This window comes from Colossoma macropomum, unplaced genomic scaffold, assembly GCF_904425465.1.
Source record: "Colossoma macropomum unplaced genomic scaffold, Colossoma_macropomum, whole genome shotgun sequence".
NCBI lineage: Eukaryota > Metazoa > Chordata > Actinopteri > Characiformes > Serrasalmidae > Colossoma > Colossoma macropomum.
Genome location: NW_023495456.1, coordinates 1077694 through 1096356, shown reverse-complemented (window position 1 = coordinate 1096356; position 18663 = coordinate 1077694). Strand labels below are relative to the sequence as shown.

At 43.6% G+C, this 18663-nt stretch overlaps 1 protein-coding gene across 1 annotated transcript in view; it reads right to left on the bottom strand.

The window, feature by feature from the left end:
* The window catches only part of ptprua (protein tyrosine phosphatase receptor type Ua), a 425958-nt gene extending 407853 nt beyond the window's left edge, over nucleotides 1-18105 (bottom strand). Inside the window, exon 1 of the mRNA XM_036562583.1 lies at nucleotides 17868-18105. Within this exon, the coding sequence (XP_036418476.1) occupies nucleotides 17868-17940 (73 nt within the window). The 5' untranslated portion in view covers nucleotides 17941-18105. The remainder of the gene's footprint in view (nucleotides 1-17867) is intronic.
* Between the last annotated feature and the right edge of the window lie 558 nt (nucleotides 18106-18663).

The window sequence follows — 18663 nt, the reverse complement described above, 5'->3', positions numbered from 1 at the left end:
ATCTCAAAAATGAGAAATACTAAACATTTCAACTAAATCTAAGCTCATTTCCTCAGACAAGATACCATTTTTTGCTGTGTGAATGAGGATTTTGGTATCTCGGCGTCTCTGCCCTCGTTTACGCCTGCGTCTCCGCTCATAAACTCCAGTCATAACACCATCTGTGATACAGTGGTCTCAAACAAACACTGCAGACGTATTCAGGAGGAGGTCACCAGGTCATGGCCAGGCGAGGGGGGGTGGGGGTTGAGACTAGAGGGTAGTCATTGTCTCTCAACTGTCTGTCTGTCTTGGCTGTGGAGCCAGACGCTGAGATTACGGAAAGAGGGCGGGAGTGAAAGCAAACAAGCATTAGAAAACTTTCTGAACAGCATGGCTAAGCGTGGCCGATGTCTGATCTACTGGAGACGCAGTTAATCCACCGTGAGCCGTTGGTCAGATCAGCTAAACTAAGAGGAGACGGCACGCAGCACCGTTAGCACGCTGGTTTGGATAAAGGAAGAAAAATCAGTTTAATCTGACTGTAGCATAAAATATCACAGAACTGCTTTCAGCACAACATAAAAACAACAATTATCTAGAACTGCACTTCCTTAATTTTAAATTGTGCATGCAAACTGTGAGAGATATTTCTTTTAGGGGGTTTGGTGGGTGGGGTGGGTGTTGTGAAAGGAGAATTCCAAGAGAAACTTACAAAGTCAGAATTTTTCACAGTGGTGATGATGGGAACCAGATGTCCACCTCTAACATGTCTCTACCTGATGTTTGAGACACTGTTTCACAAAAGTTTTGAGAAGGTTTTTATTCTAAAATTATTATTTTTTTTAATCTATTCATGGTTGAGGGATACATGCAGGGTGTTGTGAGGCAAAATAGTCCCCCAAAAACTTAATTAATTTAAATTATTTGAATTATTTTCAGATTTTACACTATTTTCCCATCATCAACATTCCATATAAACTCAGAAGACTCGTGTAGGTTCACTGGTGGTTCTGGATAGTAAATAAAATGTCTATATCTGTGTTGTAGTCATGGTGACCCCTGGTTCCTATCACCACCACTGCAAAGACATCTGAACCATTTCAGGTGGAACTGGCCTTTTTAAGAGTGGCGGTCATGTTGGCTGTAGGGTAGTAGTGAGGTTGCATGAGCTGTATAAACAGGGTACTTTCAGGCCTTGTTCAGACTGCCAGCCCAAATCCGATTACTGGCACCTCCAGATTGTATCCAGATTGATTTTTGATAGTCTGGACAGCAATATTGTTTGCAAATCTGATCCAAACCACATTGGATGCTCTGGACACTCAAATCAGATTTCAAAGTGTCTCCTACGTCACTCGCAACATGACAAACAACAACAATGTCAAATCCAGAGAGATGAAGTGCTGGGATGTCTGGACACACATATCCGATCTGATCACTTGGAAATAACAAAGCAGACAGTCGCCTCAAAAGATCTGATTTGAGAAACAAACCCAATTTGCCTTCAGCCTTAAAAGGCCATAAGTGTTTTTTTTTATGAAAGAGGCTCATTAAAAAATAATAGATAGATCAGAAAAGGCTGTATCAGCAGTTTCTAACTCAAATATACCTTCGAAACTCTTCCAAATGCAAAAGGTCCCAGCGCTGCACCCTGATCCCTCCTCCCATTATGTATGTAATGAATTCCTGTCTGTGCGTATGGGGTCTGTTAGTCCACGGGGGGCTTGTTTCAAATCAAGGTCATGGAAACTGCAAGCTCAACACAAGCTGGCCCAGCTCGGTCTGACTGGCCGAACAGAGGTTGACGATGGATTAAACGGACACAGGGTGCCCTTGAGTAGAGTACCGGTCCTCCGGACAGACCCGTGCCACCCACCTGGCTACCTGATGGTGGCCGTTTGGTGGGGAGGAGGCAGCAGCTGTTGTCCCGGGTGCTGCAATGCTGGCACACCTGGCAATGTCACCCTCTCCTCTAACTCCATGCCAAGGAGTGTGCGCATTTCGGGGAGGAGCTTCACTGATCAGCAGAAGGGAAATCAAATGAGGGGGCAGAGAAAGACCCCAAATACCAGGCCAGTCCAAACCAAGGGCCTTGAATAAAATATAAAATATAAAGTGTTCTTTGGAGTGATGCTATAGAAGAACCACTACTGCTTCTCTAAAGCAGGGGTTTCATATCACTGGGCAGCGGACCAGTACCGGGCCATGGGTCATTTGGTACCGGGCCAAAACAATACAGCAGTGAGCAGAGAGGAATTAGCAGCCAAACTGTTGAATGTCCAATGTCCCACACACAGAATCCTCAGTTTACTTTCATTAAAATCAGGGGCTGTAACTCACATGAACTCACTTCTTTCTTTCACTCTCGTTGCTTGTGAATGCACTAATACTGAAATATGACTGAGCGCTGTAACAGCGCTGTAGTTATGAAGAGCAGACGTGATTTAATGCTGCTAAAGCTGTTAGGATGTAAGTAAAGAGGTGAGTTCACTGTAGGACAGTACAGTTACACCACTGACCTCCTCACTCACACTCGGTCACAGGAGAGCAGATCGCTGGTCACTCCACTCAAACAGGGAATGTAACTCCACGTTTCAGACGTTGCTAAAGTATATTTGGCGACTCATTTCACTCCTCGACTCTCTCCCCCATAATCTCGTCGAAAAACTCTGAAGTGTGCTCTTTCGTCGGCTGCCACTAGAACATGGAAGTTTGAGAATGGTCTATTATATCGAACATTTATCAAACATTTCTTATATTTCTATCGAGGAAAGGAATATCGCGATAATTATCGTTATTGTTTTATCGCCCAGCCCTACATTCATGTTACAACAAATAAATCGATATTTGGCGCCAGTGTATCAATAATGTATCGTCAAAGAAAGCGCTATGATATATTGCCGTATCGATATTTTATTCCACCCCATGTTGAAAATCCTGGACACGCCACTAAAAAGTTGTTTAGAAGTGCAAAAGTGGTTCTTCTGTGGCATCACTCCAAAGAACCCTTTTTGTAGGGGCTTCATGATCTGTGAAGCTCTCATTTCTTAATCATCTTCTCTCCACCAAAATCCCACAGTGGGTTTGATAATTATATCATTGATGGAGCGGTCATTATCTAAACGCTTTGGCAAGACTGTAAACAACACAGTCGTGACTAGAATGCATCAGCAGACTGGATTACACTGAGCGCAAGACATTCAGGATAAACATGTGAGAAGCTTCTCTCAGTTCTTCCTCCTGAGGGACTTTCATATACAATGCCAGTCAAAAGTTTGGACACACGCATTTGTAACAGCTTTTTGTCAATTTTTACTACTTCCTACATTCTAGAATTAAAGTGCAGACATCCAAACTGTGACAACGCTGAGGGTTGACCGATACGCATTTTTCAGGGCTGATACTGATCACGATTATTAGTGAACATGGATACTGATAACCGATAAACATCTTCAAAGTTCAGGCTTAGAAGCTGGTTGATCATTTTCTGAAGTAATCAAACACATTCAGTGATGTTGAAGTCTGGACTCTGGGGTGGTCAGTCCATTGTTCAGCTTCTTTGTTTGAAGGCAAACAACAGAATTCAATAGTCACTCGGATCTTTTCAGTAAACACCCCCAAAACTTCTCTCAACTCGCTCAAAACGTATTCAAGTCTCAATTAAAGGGTAAATTCACTAATTCTTCAAAGTTTCAGCATAATCAAATGGTTAAGATGTAAACAAAGTTATTTAGGTCTGGTGTGAAATGCTCTGTCCTAGAGAAACTATCCTAGCTACACATCCTTTCAGACCCACAGCGCTGAGTCGTCTTCTCACAGTGGAAGGATGGACAGAAACACCTGTGGATGTTTTCAGATCTGAAGCAGCTTGATTTTCTCCTCTCTCTCAGAGATGAAAGCTTTAAGTGCTGCTTATCTGATGGGGGCAGTTTTGGGGTCGACCAGCTCTTCCAGGTGGTTGTTAGGAGCCCCGTTTTTTCACTTATTTTTCTTTGACTTTACCCAACATAGATATAAATGTGTGCTAAAATTAGAGCTTCACTTTGACCTCATTGTCATTGTTTCATTTCAAACTCTCTCTCCCTCTCTCCTCTGCTCCCGTCGCCATGCTTGCCGGGTTGCCACGGCAGCAGCTGGAGCGCAGCCAGTTCCATCAGGAGATGAGTGCTCGTGTCTGTGTATGTGTGTTCGCCGAGAAGTTTTATCCCAGCTCGGCGCTTCTGTCACAACCGCCGCCAAAAAACACGGCTGTCAGAATAACAAAGTGCTACTACAGCCTCGGCCACTCACAGACGCCGGCACTTTTTTAAGCGACAATCCGCACCTATTTGTGTCAAAATTGTGTACGAGTGAAATCACGCGTGCGTTAGCGGCGTGTCCGTTCCAGATAATTAGAGTCGGTTGCCTGGCCTCCAACATCTCCTGTTGTGAAAAGCTGGACAGAGACGTCACTTTTGGCCGAAACAGCAGCGGAGGTGCCATCTGCCGACTGAGCTTTTACAGCCGCTCACTTCTGCAGCAGAGCGTCAGCACTGAGGCGACAGAGGAAACCACGGGGGGGGGCAAGTGATGATCCCTCCAATAAAGAAACAACACGGACATACAAACTGCAAACACAGACAAATACAGTCTTATGCAAAGATCTGAACACATTTTATAACCACAAATAAATCAAAACATCAAAACATCAGCACAAAACTAAAGAACCAAAATTTGGAGACCAAATATTTCTTGACTGATTGACTACAGGTGGGGTAAGTGGAAAATTTTGGAAGTTTGACTTTCCCTGAACTGTTCCTTTAACGATAAAGAGCACAGCCCTAGACTGAACTGAGTGTGTGTGTGTGTGTGTGTGTGTGTGTCCTTGTTTATGACAGTTTCTCGTAGACTTCCGCCCGTGTTTATATTACGGCCACTGAGAGATTTAAGCGCCACTGAGCGGGATGTTCAGTGCAGTGTCCCCCTCTCTCGTCACTCTCCTCTCTCTCTCTCCCTGAAGATGCCACAGCAATCAGCTCAGCCCCTCTCTAAGTAAATGGACTGCCAGTGCTCAGGCGACCCTGAGACAACCCCGCGCGATAAGAGGAAATCATTTTTTGATAAAAAGAAAAAGGCGTTTTTCAGTGATTCACAGCAGTCACACACAAAGGAGACTCCAGCTCACTGACTCACCCAGAGAGAGAGAGAGAGAGAGAGAGACAGAGAGAGAGAGAGAGAGAGAGAGATTTAGGAAGAGACAGAGTAGAGAAAGAGAGAGGAATGCAAGAGAGAAAGGATAGAGGGAGATAGGGAGAGAGAGAGGAAGAGAAAGAGAGAAAACAGAGAGGGGAAGAAAAAGAGGAAATAAGAGAGAAAGGAGAACGAGGAGAGAGAAAGGAGGGCGAGAGAGAAACGATGGAGAGAAAATTAGGGAGAGATGGAGTAGAGAGAGAGGGGGGAAAAGAGAAGAGAGAGAGGGGGAGGAAGAGAGAAGACAGAGGGCAAGAAAAAAAAGAAAAGAGAGAGAGGAGAATGAGGAGAGAGAAGGGAGGGCGAGAGAGAAAGGATAGAGAGTGAATTAGGGAGAGACGGAGTAGAGGGAGAGAGGGGAAGAGAAAGGTGAAAAAGAGAGAGGGGGAAAGAGGACAGAGAGAGAGAGAAAGAAAGACAGAAAGGGGAAGAGAAAGAGAATAAAGAGAGAGAGAGGGGAAAGAGGAGAAAAAGAAAAGGAGGGATAGAGAAAGGATAGAGAGAGCAAGAGAGAGAGAAAGGAGAGAGAGGTTGAAGGAGAGAGAGAGTGAGAGAGAGAGAGAGGGCGAGGGAGAGAGAGAGCGCGAGCGAGAGAGTGAGACAGAGAGAGCAGGTAAGAGAGAGGGCGAGAGAGAGAGAGAGTGAGAGAGAGATAGCGAAAGAGAGAGAGCAAGAGAGAGAAAGAGAAAGAGTGCGAGAGAGAGTGAGAGAGAGAGAGAGAGAGAGAGAGAGAGAGAGAGAAAGAGGAAGAGAGCACGTGAGAGAGAGAGAGAGAGAGCGAAAGAGGAATAGAGCACGAGAGAGAGAGAGAGAGAGAGAGAGAGAGAGAGAGAGAGAGAGAGAGAGAAAGAGGAAGAGAGCGCGAGAGAGAGAGAGAGAGAGAGAGAGAGAGAAAGAGGAAGAGAGCGCGAGAGAGAGAGAGAGAGAGAGAGCAGATGTGGTCTCTGATGATTAACTCAGTTCACAGCGTTTCCCATAAACATCTACGACACTGTTAGCCTGACAGACTCGGTCACAGCCTTAATGTCTCCTGACCGCTCAGTGGGCTCACACTCAGCTCCTTAAAGCTCAGCCTAGTGCAGAAATGATGCCAGATTAATGTGCCTCTCCTCTCCGATCAGGACCGCGGCTCTGAAAGCAGGGCGTCGGTGCCGCTCGGCCCAAAACGAAGCGCTCTGATTTAGAGCTGCTTCCTCTGTTCACTCCATTAGAGAATAAAAGCCCATTGTGAGACTTCACTAATGTAAATGTCAGAGAGAGGGAGAGGGCGAGAGGTGAGGACATCCATTGCCCTGCACCATTCACAGCTTTTCCACACTGGCTACACTATATGGCCAAAAATATGTGGACACCTGACCATCACACCTATATCAGCTTGTTGGACGTCCCATTCCAAAACCATGGGCATTCGTATGGAGCTGCCTCCCTTTGCAGCTATAACAGCCTCCACTCTTCTGAGAAGATTTCTACAAGATTTTGGAGAGTGTCTGTGGGAATTTCAGTCAAAAGAGCATTTGTGAGGTCAGGGTTGGACGAGAGGGCCTGTTCCAGTTTATCCCAAAGGTGTCCGATGGGGTCAAGGTCAGGGAAAGTCATTCAGAGTGGTTTGGTGTGAAATGGTTGATTGTAGAGACTCTTTCTTTACAGTGGTGGTGATAGGAACCAGGGGTCACCATGGCCCAATCCCATTTCTCATTTGTACCTCTACCTCTTGTTTTTGAGTGTCATCTTGCCCCTTGAAACTGAGTTACAAGGGGTGGTGGTTGAACTCTTCCCTCTGAAATGGGACCCTCAAATAAAGAGCATCACTTCATTAACAGCTACCAGCGCTGCTCTGTAGGCGACGCTGCCAGTCTGCAGTGACAGCAGAGGAGGGTAAAGTTCAGCTCCTCACTGCTGGGCTTTAGTTACATTTAGGGCATCATATGATCTTCAAAGAGGGGGGCAATTATTTATTATCGCCCACCCCTAATTCCTCAGTGATATGAAGCTGAAGTCAGATATTCACCAGCTTCTTGTTTGTATTTTCCCGTTCCACCTTAAACGAGCAGCATTTCTGAGCCTGAGGTCCCAGTATGTAACTGCTGCACCACTTAAGGTGGAACAAGAAATTTAGCTAGATACTCAGACATCAACACTACTAGAGATTTTTTATGCTGGTTATGAAGAAAAGGACCATAATACACTGAAACCACATTAAACTAATATAATACAGTGGTTATCATATTTTTTAACATAGAAAATTCTCACATTTGGGTTTTTTTGGTCTCTTGTTCTCCATCTTGCTGGTTTCTCTTTTTTTCTCATAACTCTCTGTTTGCAGTCTCTGAAAAACCTCAGTTTGGAGGGTCATGTAGCCCCAACACTTCACCCTCCCCCTCTATCTCAACAAGAATCGGGACACCCTACCCCTAGACACGCAAAACAGAGGAGAAGGGCTAAGTGGTACGGGCGAGGGGTGAAACGGGACTGAGCCCATGACTATATGTCTAAGGCTATGTTCACATTACCAGGCAGAAGTGCCACAAATCTGATTTTTTTGTCTTAAATGTGTCACAGATCTTTTTTTAAATCAGGTCTGAGCCACTTTCATATGTGGTCCTAGATCGGCAACCTTAATGAGAACGCCCAGATCAGAATTCATGTGGTTTTTGCACCATTATTCATTCATTCATTCAAGCATGTGATCCTTTTTCACCTTCATCTCATAATAATGACCAGCTGAGAGCGTTCAGAGATAACTATCTTTGTGAGGAAGCCTCGTTCTGCTGGTCAGTTAGCTGTTCATGAGGTACGTGTTTCATTCAGGTGATTTTACTGATCGGGATGTGCGCATGCAGGTCATTTCAGGACACCATTTCACATTAACTGCAGATCTGATAAAGTAATGAGAGTTTAAGCTTCATCTTTGTCAAATATAAGAAAATAATAACAGTGCAGTTCAGCAAAAGTTGTCATTAATTTGGCAAATGAACATAAAGGCAAAGCAAAGGAAAATCTAGAACCTTTAGCTTTTTACTGGGGTGGAGGGAAAATCGATTCTTAGATGCATCGCGATGCTGACGTGGACGTTTGACAAAAATCGACTTTCTAAATTTTAATCAATAACGTAACGTTGACGGAACACAAAAGGCGGAACTGGGAAGCGCGGAAGTGCAGCGCCCGGACAGTCTGTGGCGGCACATAACATAGATAGAAGCACTTTGGCTTCTATGGAATTGAAGGGAAACAGGACCTGGACAAGAGCCACACTATATGCAAGTTGTGTCACACTAAACTAAAATATTGTGGAAATATGACAAACATGAGAAACCATTTTACACATTTCCACCAAGAGGAGGAAGAAAAGCGCCCGGTTGTAGTTGCTGCCAACCAGAGGACCATCGAGCACGCGATGTCAAAACTTCCACCCAACTCGGAATTACAAACTCTATCGCAACTTTTATTCCCAAGGATTTGCGCCTGTACTCAGCTGAGAACCAGGGCTTTCGCGCTATACTGCACACTTTGGAGCCGAGATACAGCGACCCGTCTCGAAGATATTTTACTGAGACAGCGGACCCCCCCCCCACAACAACACCAAAACCGAAGTTACAGAATCACTGAAGAAAACAAGTAGGACAGCTGTGACGTGATGCGTGGACATCCTTTGCCACTGGATCTTATTTCACCGTAACTGCGCATTTCACCGCAGAAGAGTGGCGGCAGTGTCTCATGTGCTCCGAACAAGAGCAGTGAATGAGAGCCTTCCAGTTCACCTGCTTCTGTTTGATTTATTGATGAAATATACTGGAAGTAAATTAATTATGGATTATTACAAATACTTTGCTTTAACAGTACGAAGTTGTCACACAGTGAGAAAAACAACCTGTATAGAAAAAAAGATCGATAATCGTTTTATAATCGCATCGCAGCCTCTGAATCGAATCAAATCATGAGGGGTCTAGAGATTCCCACCCTACCGTTTACCACAGTTATTTTCCAAACAGTGTCTGAATAAGAGGATTCTGTTACCAGTGCGGGTCAACAACCTGTAATGTGTATCACATCAACATCATTGATAACCTGTGTTCTGAATTCAAACAGCAGGGGGCGCTCGGACCACTCTCTTCATAGCTAATCAGCCAAAAAAATGCATGCTCTGCTCGACTCCCATGATTCCGTGCAATTGTAGACATGTGTGAGAGCACGTGCACGCAGAGCAGTTTTAATTTGTATCACAATTAGCCATCAGCTAAAATCTCACGAGCACAACAGGCCTCTCTGTGTGGCAGTGTCCTCAGAGAACACTCCGGGCTGGCTGTGCTGTTTTCTGTGTGATAAAAGCCCAGCTAAGCCCACCTTAGTGCAGAGTGTGCAACTATCTATGTCCTTCAACATGCGCTTCTATGCAGTGACCTCCAGCCACCTCAGCGAGGGGCATCTACTGTAGCCTTTCTCGCCCCCAATCACCACCACACACACTCACACGCGAGGCCAGCGCGAGGCCAGCCTCAGGGTTAAATTACCCTCACCCTCCCTCTCCCTCACTCGCCCACCCTCGCCCACGCTCAGCGATTCCCCTGCTGATGTGTGTCTGGGTGGTACAAACGGACCACCGAAGGTTACCACGCACTAGAGCAGATGCGGGGGGGGGTGTACTTTCTGAAATTACACAAATCATTCAGGGTGATATCAACTATTATATGGGTTTTAATTATGGCCATACAATTAAAGCCAAAGTAGACTGTTGTGTTGTTCAGTTATAGACAGTAATGGGTTGGACGATATGGCAAAAATATCATATCACGATACTTCATGATACGTATCGTGATATTTCGACACCGACAAAATGAGCTAATAGGCTCACATTTAAAAAAAAACTGCCTTGAATAAGAATCAGTTTTTGAATGTTCACACACAATATCCACTACATACTGAAAAAAAACACACTGTTTATCATAATAAGGATGAAATATGGTCTTACTGTCCACTTCGTCACAAAAAAAGGAAGTGCTGACCTCCCAGCCTGTTTCACATGTATTTACTTTACTATGTTTGCAGAGTGACTTATGTAAAAGTTATTTATAATCCTTCCTTTTTCTTCTTATTTATCATCATACTTCTCATTACTGAGGTAGGTTGCTAAAATATTTATGCGGATCAGACTTGATCAGACTGTAATGTGACTCAATGGAAATTTTAAAAAGGCTTTGTAATAGGAACATCATTATACTTGGCAGTGCAGTTGAATCTCTGTAGTGAATATTAAAGATAGAACAACATAAACAATTGAGAATTCAATTTAATGCAATACGAATGTGATTCAGTATAGAATTTAATTCAGTTTTCGATATTTTGTATGTTACAAATGATACAATTTATCCTACAGAGCTCGGATTAGTTACTTCAATTAGTTTGGCTCAGATAACAGATAATAGGAACGTATAACCATTCACTTGAGTGTGGGTCCACACATAACGTGAGCCCCGCCCGCTTCACTCTGATAAGCTGCACTCGTTTTGGTCGTTGACAGTGGTTTCCATGAAAGATGATAAATGAGAGACTTTTGGATGAGAGCGAGAAGCATGACGGCGGTAGTTTCAAATTTCAACACACTGTTTCGAATTCAATTAAAGAAAGCATTAGATGTTAATATGATAACTTTAATGGGAGATACGCTTTGTTTACCCACGTTTATGTTTCAATTTCTGTATGTAAGTAATAGTCTCTCAACACTGCCACCCCCCCCCCATACATGCACACTTAAATATGCACCCCTGTTACCACAACTGCAACATGCCAAACATACCACTGCTGCCTCACTATTCCAGTACCTTCACGCAGGGCTGCAACTAATGATTATTTTCACTATTTTTTCAGTTAATTGATTATTTGTTTGGTCTATAAAATATCAGAAAATGGTGAAAAGTGCTGATCAGTGTTTTCTAAAGCTCAAGATGATGTCCTTAAATGTCTTTTCTTGTCCACATCCCAAAGATACTTAATTTGGTGTCACAGAGGAGTAAAGAAACCAGAAAATATTCAAATTTAAGAAGCAGGAATCAGAGAATTTTTACCTTTTTTCTTAAAAATGTACTCAAATCGATTAATTGATTACCAAAATAGTTGTTGATTAACTTATTAGTTGATAGCTAATCAATTAGTCGATGAACTGTTTCAGCTCTACTTTCAAGCTCGTTTACATATACTTTACCATTCAAAAGGCTGGAGTCAATGTTTTCAATCATATAAAACTAAACTGGCTGCAGATACATCTATAAAATTCCATACATACATCCAGAATGTGTCCAGGATGATGAGCAAAGCCGTAAACGATTCCAAAATTACAAGCGATTCCAAAGGATTACTTGATTCCAAAGGGGAATTCCACCAAATTATCATACTTTTTGCATCAGAGTGGTTTGGTGTGAAGTGGTTCAGTTTTCTTTACAGTGGTGGTGATAGGAACCAGGGGTCGCCATGACTACAACACAAATATAGACATTTTATTTACTATCCAAACCCACCAGTGAACCTACTTGTGAGGTTTTTAGATGTGAAATAGCGAGAAAAATGTCTCAAAACTATCAGAAAACAATGTTTCGGGTAAGCATTTCACATAATAACTTTCTGTGAGGGAGCTTTTAGAGGCGGTCAGCTGGTTCCTATCGCCACCACTGTCAAACTACCATGAATAACCTTGTTTACACCTTATTTAAACTGGTGGAATGTTGAAAAATTGGTAGAATTCCCCTTGAAGTCTGTAGAGCTCACAGCTCTCCTCTGTCCGGTTATGGCTGTTTACTTTACATAAATCAGGTCAGCACCAAAATCAGATAACGATCGTACTATTAGTGTCCATGTGCGGCTCTTTCTGTTAACAATAAGCCACAATTATACCAGCACATCATCCGTGAATGTAAACAGACACGATCTATACAGATATGATCTAATACTCATTACCTTCACCCACCGTCCACATTTCTCCCATTAACTCCGCACAGAGTAAACGTAAGAGAGCAGCCTCTGTGTGGCCTAATTGGGTCTTAAGTAATTGCGAAAGCATGCAGCTCACAATGAAACCTCTTCCCTCATTTTCTCTCCCGTCCTCTGAGGAAACACTGTTTCTCGCTAATGCTCGATGGAGCCTGAAAGGCACCGACGGTACGCAGCGATTTGATGGAACACTGCCTTCCAGTGTTGATGTGGAGCCGATACAGGAGCGAAAACAGGGGCCTCTATCAAAGACCCTCAGCACGTCTCGGCTCCTAGCCACCGAACTCATATCAGACATCACGAAACTGAGGCGAACGAGAGCAGAGGAGAGTCATTTGGACGTGAAATAACTTGTAGGAGGTAGCGGAGCTGCTAATGCATCAAGGCGAGCATGTGTGTCGAATCAGCTGCAACGAAATTGATGATTAGATGGGAAACAGTGCAGATTAGCACATTGCTGTGAATGTCGTGATGGCATCAGATCACTCAGTGCCGTTTTACAGGCTCAGGTATCTGTCCCAATTAAACAAACGTTTAAAAATTAGCACAAATGGCTTTTTTTAACACTGAAATCAATTTAAAGGGCTCATATAATGGAAATCTACTGGCATAAGAGTTGAATGCAGTAAGCAAAACACTGTTAAGGGTTTAAAATGCGCTGTTCACTCACCAACCCGTAAAACCTAAACTGTGAAACGGCCTGATTGCAATACTTTCGTGATGTCGCATTGTCTATACAGCACTTTAGCTCCGCCCATTCACGCTGAAGTGATACAGAGAATTTCAGCCTGGTCTGTTTTTTTGAATGAGGCACAGCCAATCAGAACATAGCTCATTTCCATTTATCAGTCTTAAAGACAAAGTAACAAAAACAGGCTGTTTAATTCTAAGAGATAAAGAGAAGTTGGGAAAACGATGATAGTCCACTCATCATGTCACACTACAATAAATACTATCTTGTCAAGTAAAATCATCTTAAATATAATCAATCAATCTAATATCTCTCCTGTTTAGATTGTTGTAAACTTAACTAAGGATATTTACCTTATTTCTAGAAATTCTTACTTTTTAAAATGACTTAAAACAAGTGAAATTCTCATTATTTTGGCAAATAATTCTGTTTTTTTGTTTTTAAGAAATGTGCTTGAAACAAGCAAAATTATTTGCCAGTATAGTGAGAGTTTTACTTGCTGAAATTACTTGAAACACGTAAATAATATCCAGAAATAAGCGAAATAATCTTCTAATAAATGCACAACTATCTGAAAATGGGAAATTTTAGATGTATCGACTCAATTTAAGATCAATTCACTTCACAAGATACCATTTTTTGCAGTGCAGCGTTTTTGTGAGGTCACATTCGGCCCATGGTAGTTTAGCCCCGCCCCCTCATGCTTTCAGCCTTCTGATTTACTCCTCATTTACATATTAGTCTTAAAGGGACAGTAACAAAAACAGGCTGTTTAGTTTGAAGGGTTGAAATTGGTTATAAGTGAAACCAGGAAAAAAAGTATAATAAAATAAAATACAAGTAAAAGGCTCTTCTCTCTTTCCAGTAAGCCCTGCCAGGATTGGCTAGTAGCATCACGCGTCCTCTGCCAGGATTGGCTAGTAGTTTATACGAAGTCGCCGTTTGCCAAAGTTCACCAGCGTGGGATGCACAATCCTACTAGCCAATCCTGGCAAAGGAGGCGGGGCTTGCTGGAATTCAGGTTGAAAAAATGTTCAGTGAATCTGAGACTCTTCACTGAAAAATCATCCACTGAGTAGCAATTAAATCAGTCATATATCGAAATATCGTAACAAAACCCAGCAATTAATTAGTATAAACAGGCACACAAACAACTACAGGGCTCGTTAGGCTAACTCTCATAGCAGTGTAGCTAATAGCCCAATCAAATGTGTTTAGATCAAATTATCACGACGCAGATAATATCAAAATAAACACCTGCAACAACACTTCACACTGTTATCAAAGCTCCATGCTGTGATTAGAGTGATTAGCGCTTAAAAGGAAACTCCACCCACTTTTCAAAATTTCTGCATGATTAAGTCGTTAAGCTGTGGTTTGGTGTGAAATGCTCCACTCTAGAGTCAGAACTCATCACAGTGGTGGTGACAGGAACCAGACGTCCATCCTCACAGAAAGTTATTAATATGTAAATAGATTTCTCTGCATACTTTATTACCCCCTTTTACACTGTTCTTTAACAGTCAGGACCCCCACAGAGCAGGTACTATTTGGGTGGTTGGTCATTCTCAGTAGTGCAGTGACACTGACGTGGTGGTGGTGTGTTTGTGTGTGTTGCGCTGATGTGAGTGGATAAGACACAGCAGTGCTGTGTGTATATATGTGTGTATACATATGTCTTCATGGCAGGGCATTGTAAGGCAAAATAATACTTGTTTTCTTGGATTTTCCACTATTTTACCATCATTAACACTCACATTCATTAGTGGTTTTGGATAGTAAATAAAATGGCTAAATTACCTATTATTAGCTGTTTCCTATCACCACTGCCACAGAAAGTTTTGGGTGGAATTCCCCTTTAAGTGATTAAAAATCACCAATAGAGGTGTGTTGGAGTTGTCAGAGCTTCACCATCCAACCACACCATCACACCTCCAAACTCACAATATACTGTAATAGCAGGGCACAACCTGGGGGAGGCGCTGCTGCTGCTCTAATGTAGCATCACCTCTACTGTATTACAAGAGATTTACTAACGTAACATGAAAAGTGGAACCCCAGCTTGGCCAATCATATCAGATCTCGTAAATTGTGAGCCAATCATATCAGACCTCATAAGCTGTAAGCCAATCATATCAGATCTCATAAGCTGTAAGCCAATCATATCAGACATCATAAGCAGTAAGCCAATCATATCAGACATCATAAGCAGTAAGCCAATCATATCAGACCTCATAAGTTGTAAGCAAATCATATCAGACCTCATAAGTTGTAAGCAAATCATATTAGATTTCATAGGTTGTGAGCCAATCATATCAGACATTGTAAGCAGTAAGCCAATCATATCAGACCTCATAAGTTGTAAGCCAATCATATTAGATTTCATAGGTTGTAAGCCAATCATATCAGACTTCATAGGTTGTGAGCCAATCAAATCAGACCTCATAAGCTGTAAGCCAATCATGTCAGACTTCATAAGCTGTAAGCAAATCATATTAGACTCTAATAAGTTGTGAGCCAATCAAATCAGACCTCGTACGCTGAGAGCCAATCAAATCAGACCTAATAAGCTGTATTTCTCTTCAGTACTTGGAAACAGTGACTGCAGTATTTGCCATATATTGTTGTTTACAACAAGTTAATGTCAATAAAAGATTATATACATACTTAAAAATGATGGCTTTAGTAAAGAAAATGGTTCTATATACAACCTTGAACATTCAAAGAACCCTTTGCATGATTAAATGGTTCTCTGCATCATGAAAACGTTCTTCAGATTGATGGAGAATGTGTCGTAGATGGTTCTATATAGAAGCTTTTTGACAAGTGTTCTATTTAGCACCCAAACGGGTTCTTCTATTGCTACAAGGTCAGGTTTGTTACTATGGAAGAACCCTTTTTGGTGCTGTAAAGAACGATTTTCAAAAAGGTTCTATATAGAACCATCTACAACACATTCTCCATCAATCTGAAGAACGATTTCATGATGCAAAGATCATGCAAATGGTTCTTTGAATGTTTATGGTTCTATATAGAACTTTTTCTTTACTAAAGAACCCTCATTTTTAAATTCCTCATCCTGTAGATGGACATTGAGAGGCAGCAGCTCCGTCGAAGGCCAGTCAGATGAGAAGATATTACCACGTGAAACAAACCGAAATGATTTTTCTCTCATTATTTTATTGAGTTCCTGTAAATCTTAATAAAAGTAACGTATTACTGAAGACAGGAGGAGAGGGAGAGAAAGAGTAGCTGAAGGAGCAGATCTGGTGGAGGTCAGGGATGGAGAAGGAAGCGAGGGAGAGCTGCTAAAGCTTTCAATTAAAACAAAGACTAAATTTAATTGAACTTAACTGAGAAAATAAGTCACTGTGACCATGAAATTCTGTCACCCGGCTCATTAAACATGAGCACAATCACAGCGTTTCTGACGGCACCGCTGAGACTGAGCTGATCTGTGATCTGTGCATCTGAATAACATATTTGGGCCTTACAGCTGGACTAAGGGAGGACACGGCGCTGCCGGACCTCAGTGCCTCTGACTGACCCGTGTCTGCTGTGAGCGGATGGACACAGAGTTTAAGTCACGCTGACTCTGTGTTTAATACAGACGGAGACATAACAGCCTGCTGTGATATGTTTTCTGGATGTTGCGGCTGAAGAAGTTCATGATGTAAAAAGGTCTCCAGGCCCCAAACCCCCCAGTTCAGCCCCCGTATCCATGAACCTCTAGTGATGCCCCTGTGCTGGTGGTGGTGGGGGGGAGTAGAGAGTGAAAAGGGTAAAGAGAGAGGTAGAGAGAGAGAGAGAGAGAGAGAGAGAGAGAGAGAAGAGAGAGAGAGAGAGAGAGAGAGAGAGAGAGAGAAAGAGAGGTAGATAGAGAAAGCAGGAGAGAGAGGGAGGGAGAAAAAAGAAGCAGAGAGAGAGGGGAAAGAGTAAGAGATGGAGAGAGAGAGAGAGAAGGGAGAGAGAACGGTTTACAAAGAAGAGAGAGAGATAGGGGAAGAGAGAGAGTGTACGTCTGAGAGAGAAAGCAGGAGAGGGAGAAAGATGAAGAGAGGGAAAGGGGAGAGAGAGAAAAAGGGAAAGAGGGAAGAAGGAGAGAGACAGACGGATAGGGAGAGAGAAGGGGAGAGAGAGAGGGAGGGAAAGGGGGGAGAGAGAAAGGGAAAGAGGAGAAGGAGAGAGAGAGGGAAAGGGAGAGAGAAGAGAAGCAGGGAGAAAGAGAGTGAGAGACAGAAAGGAGGAGATTATAAAAAGGAGAAAGGGAGATAGAGAGAGGTAGAGAGACAGAATGAAGGAAAGAAGGAAGAAAGAGGGGAAGAGAGGGAAAAGGAGAGAGAGAGGGAACGGGGCACAGAGAGAGAGAGAGAGAGAGAGAGACCTGCAGTCAACAACAAGCGGTGTCTCAGAGCAGTATGTGCGTATTGTATGTCAGCGAGCAGCTGCGGAGAGGAGCGGAGAGGAGCGCGTGCACAGAAATAAACAGAGAGAGAGGGAAAGCTCGCGCAGCTGAAGTTGCAGCAGCGTTCAGACACGCAGGACTAATCGCCCCTCGACAGTTTGGAGCTACGAGCTATATGGCTGTTTATTATCAATCTGTTTAATGCCCTAATCAATACATCAATACCCCACCACACACACACACACACACACACACACACACAGGGGAGGAGAATAAAGGGGTGATTAATAAGGTCCCTCGAGACCAAGAGTGAGGGACAATCACAGTAAACAAGCCCAGTCTGTGCTACACTAATCTAATCTAGTCTAATCGCACACAGTAGCAATGCACGAGCACGTTTGTGGCGCGTGCCAAACGGAGCCGGAGCGTGCGCCACTGTGCCCCACCATAACATCACAACAATAATAATAACCTTGATAACAGTAATGAAGCTGCGGATACAAACTTGTGGAAAACTTTGCAGGTGGTGCAGACAGACAGACAGACTCTCTCCGCGCGCTAGAGCAAACACCTCCTTCTTACCTGTTGGCCCCTCGAGGTTGTCGCCGCCAACTCCGAGCACGAGGACGAGCAGGAGCGTGAGCGCGTTCATCATCGGCGCGTTTTTATTCCAAGTTCGTCAACAACTCCCCAAAAACACGGAGCGAAGCGCGGGCTGGAACGGAAATCCTTCGCGCGCGAGAGAGAAAGAGAGAGAGAGACACCTGCACCTTCCCTGGCGCGCACCGGAGCGCCGCTCTCTCCTGCCTGCCTGCCTGCGCGCGCTGCCGTCCACTTTCACGCGAGCCAGAGCCGTTCCTGCTGACGTCAGGGCAAAGTATTTTCAAAATGAGCTTTCTTACACCCCCCACCCTCCTCACACCTCCTCACCCCTCCTCCTCCTCACCCCGCCCCTCCGCGAGCAGCTCTGCTGTTTCATTCTCCCTCCTGACCAAAAAAAAAAAGGGGAAAGGAGCGAGAACGGCGAGGCGATGGCGCCCCCTGGTGGAAGCGAAGAGAACATGAGGAAGAATGTGGATAATCAGCCAAGTCCACCTCCTTGTTTATACACTCAGTGTCCACTTTATCAGCTCCACTGACCATACAGGAGCACTTTGTAGTTCTACAATGGTCAGGACCCCCACAGGGCAGGTACTATTTGGGTGGTGGATCATTCTCAGCACTGCAGTGACACTGACGTGGTGGTGGTGTGTTAGTGTGTGTTGCGCTGGTGCGAGTGGATCAGCTGGTGTTTTTAAACACCTCAGTGTCGCTGCTGGACTGAGAACCAAAAATATCCAGCCAACAGCGTCCTGTGGGCAGCGTCCTGTGACCACTG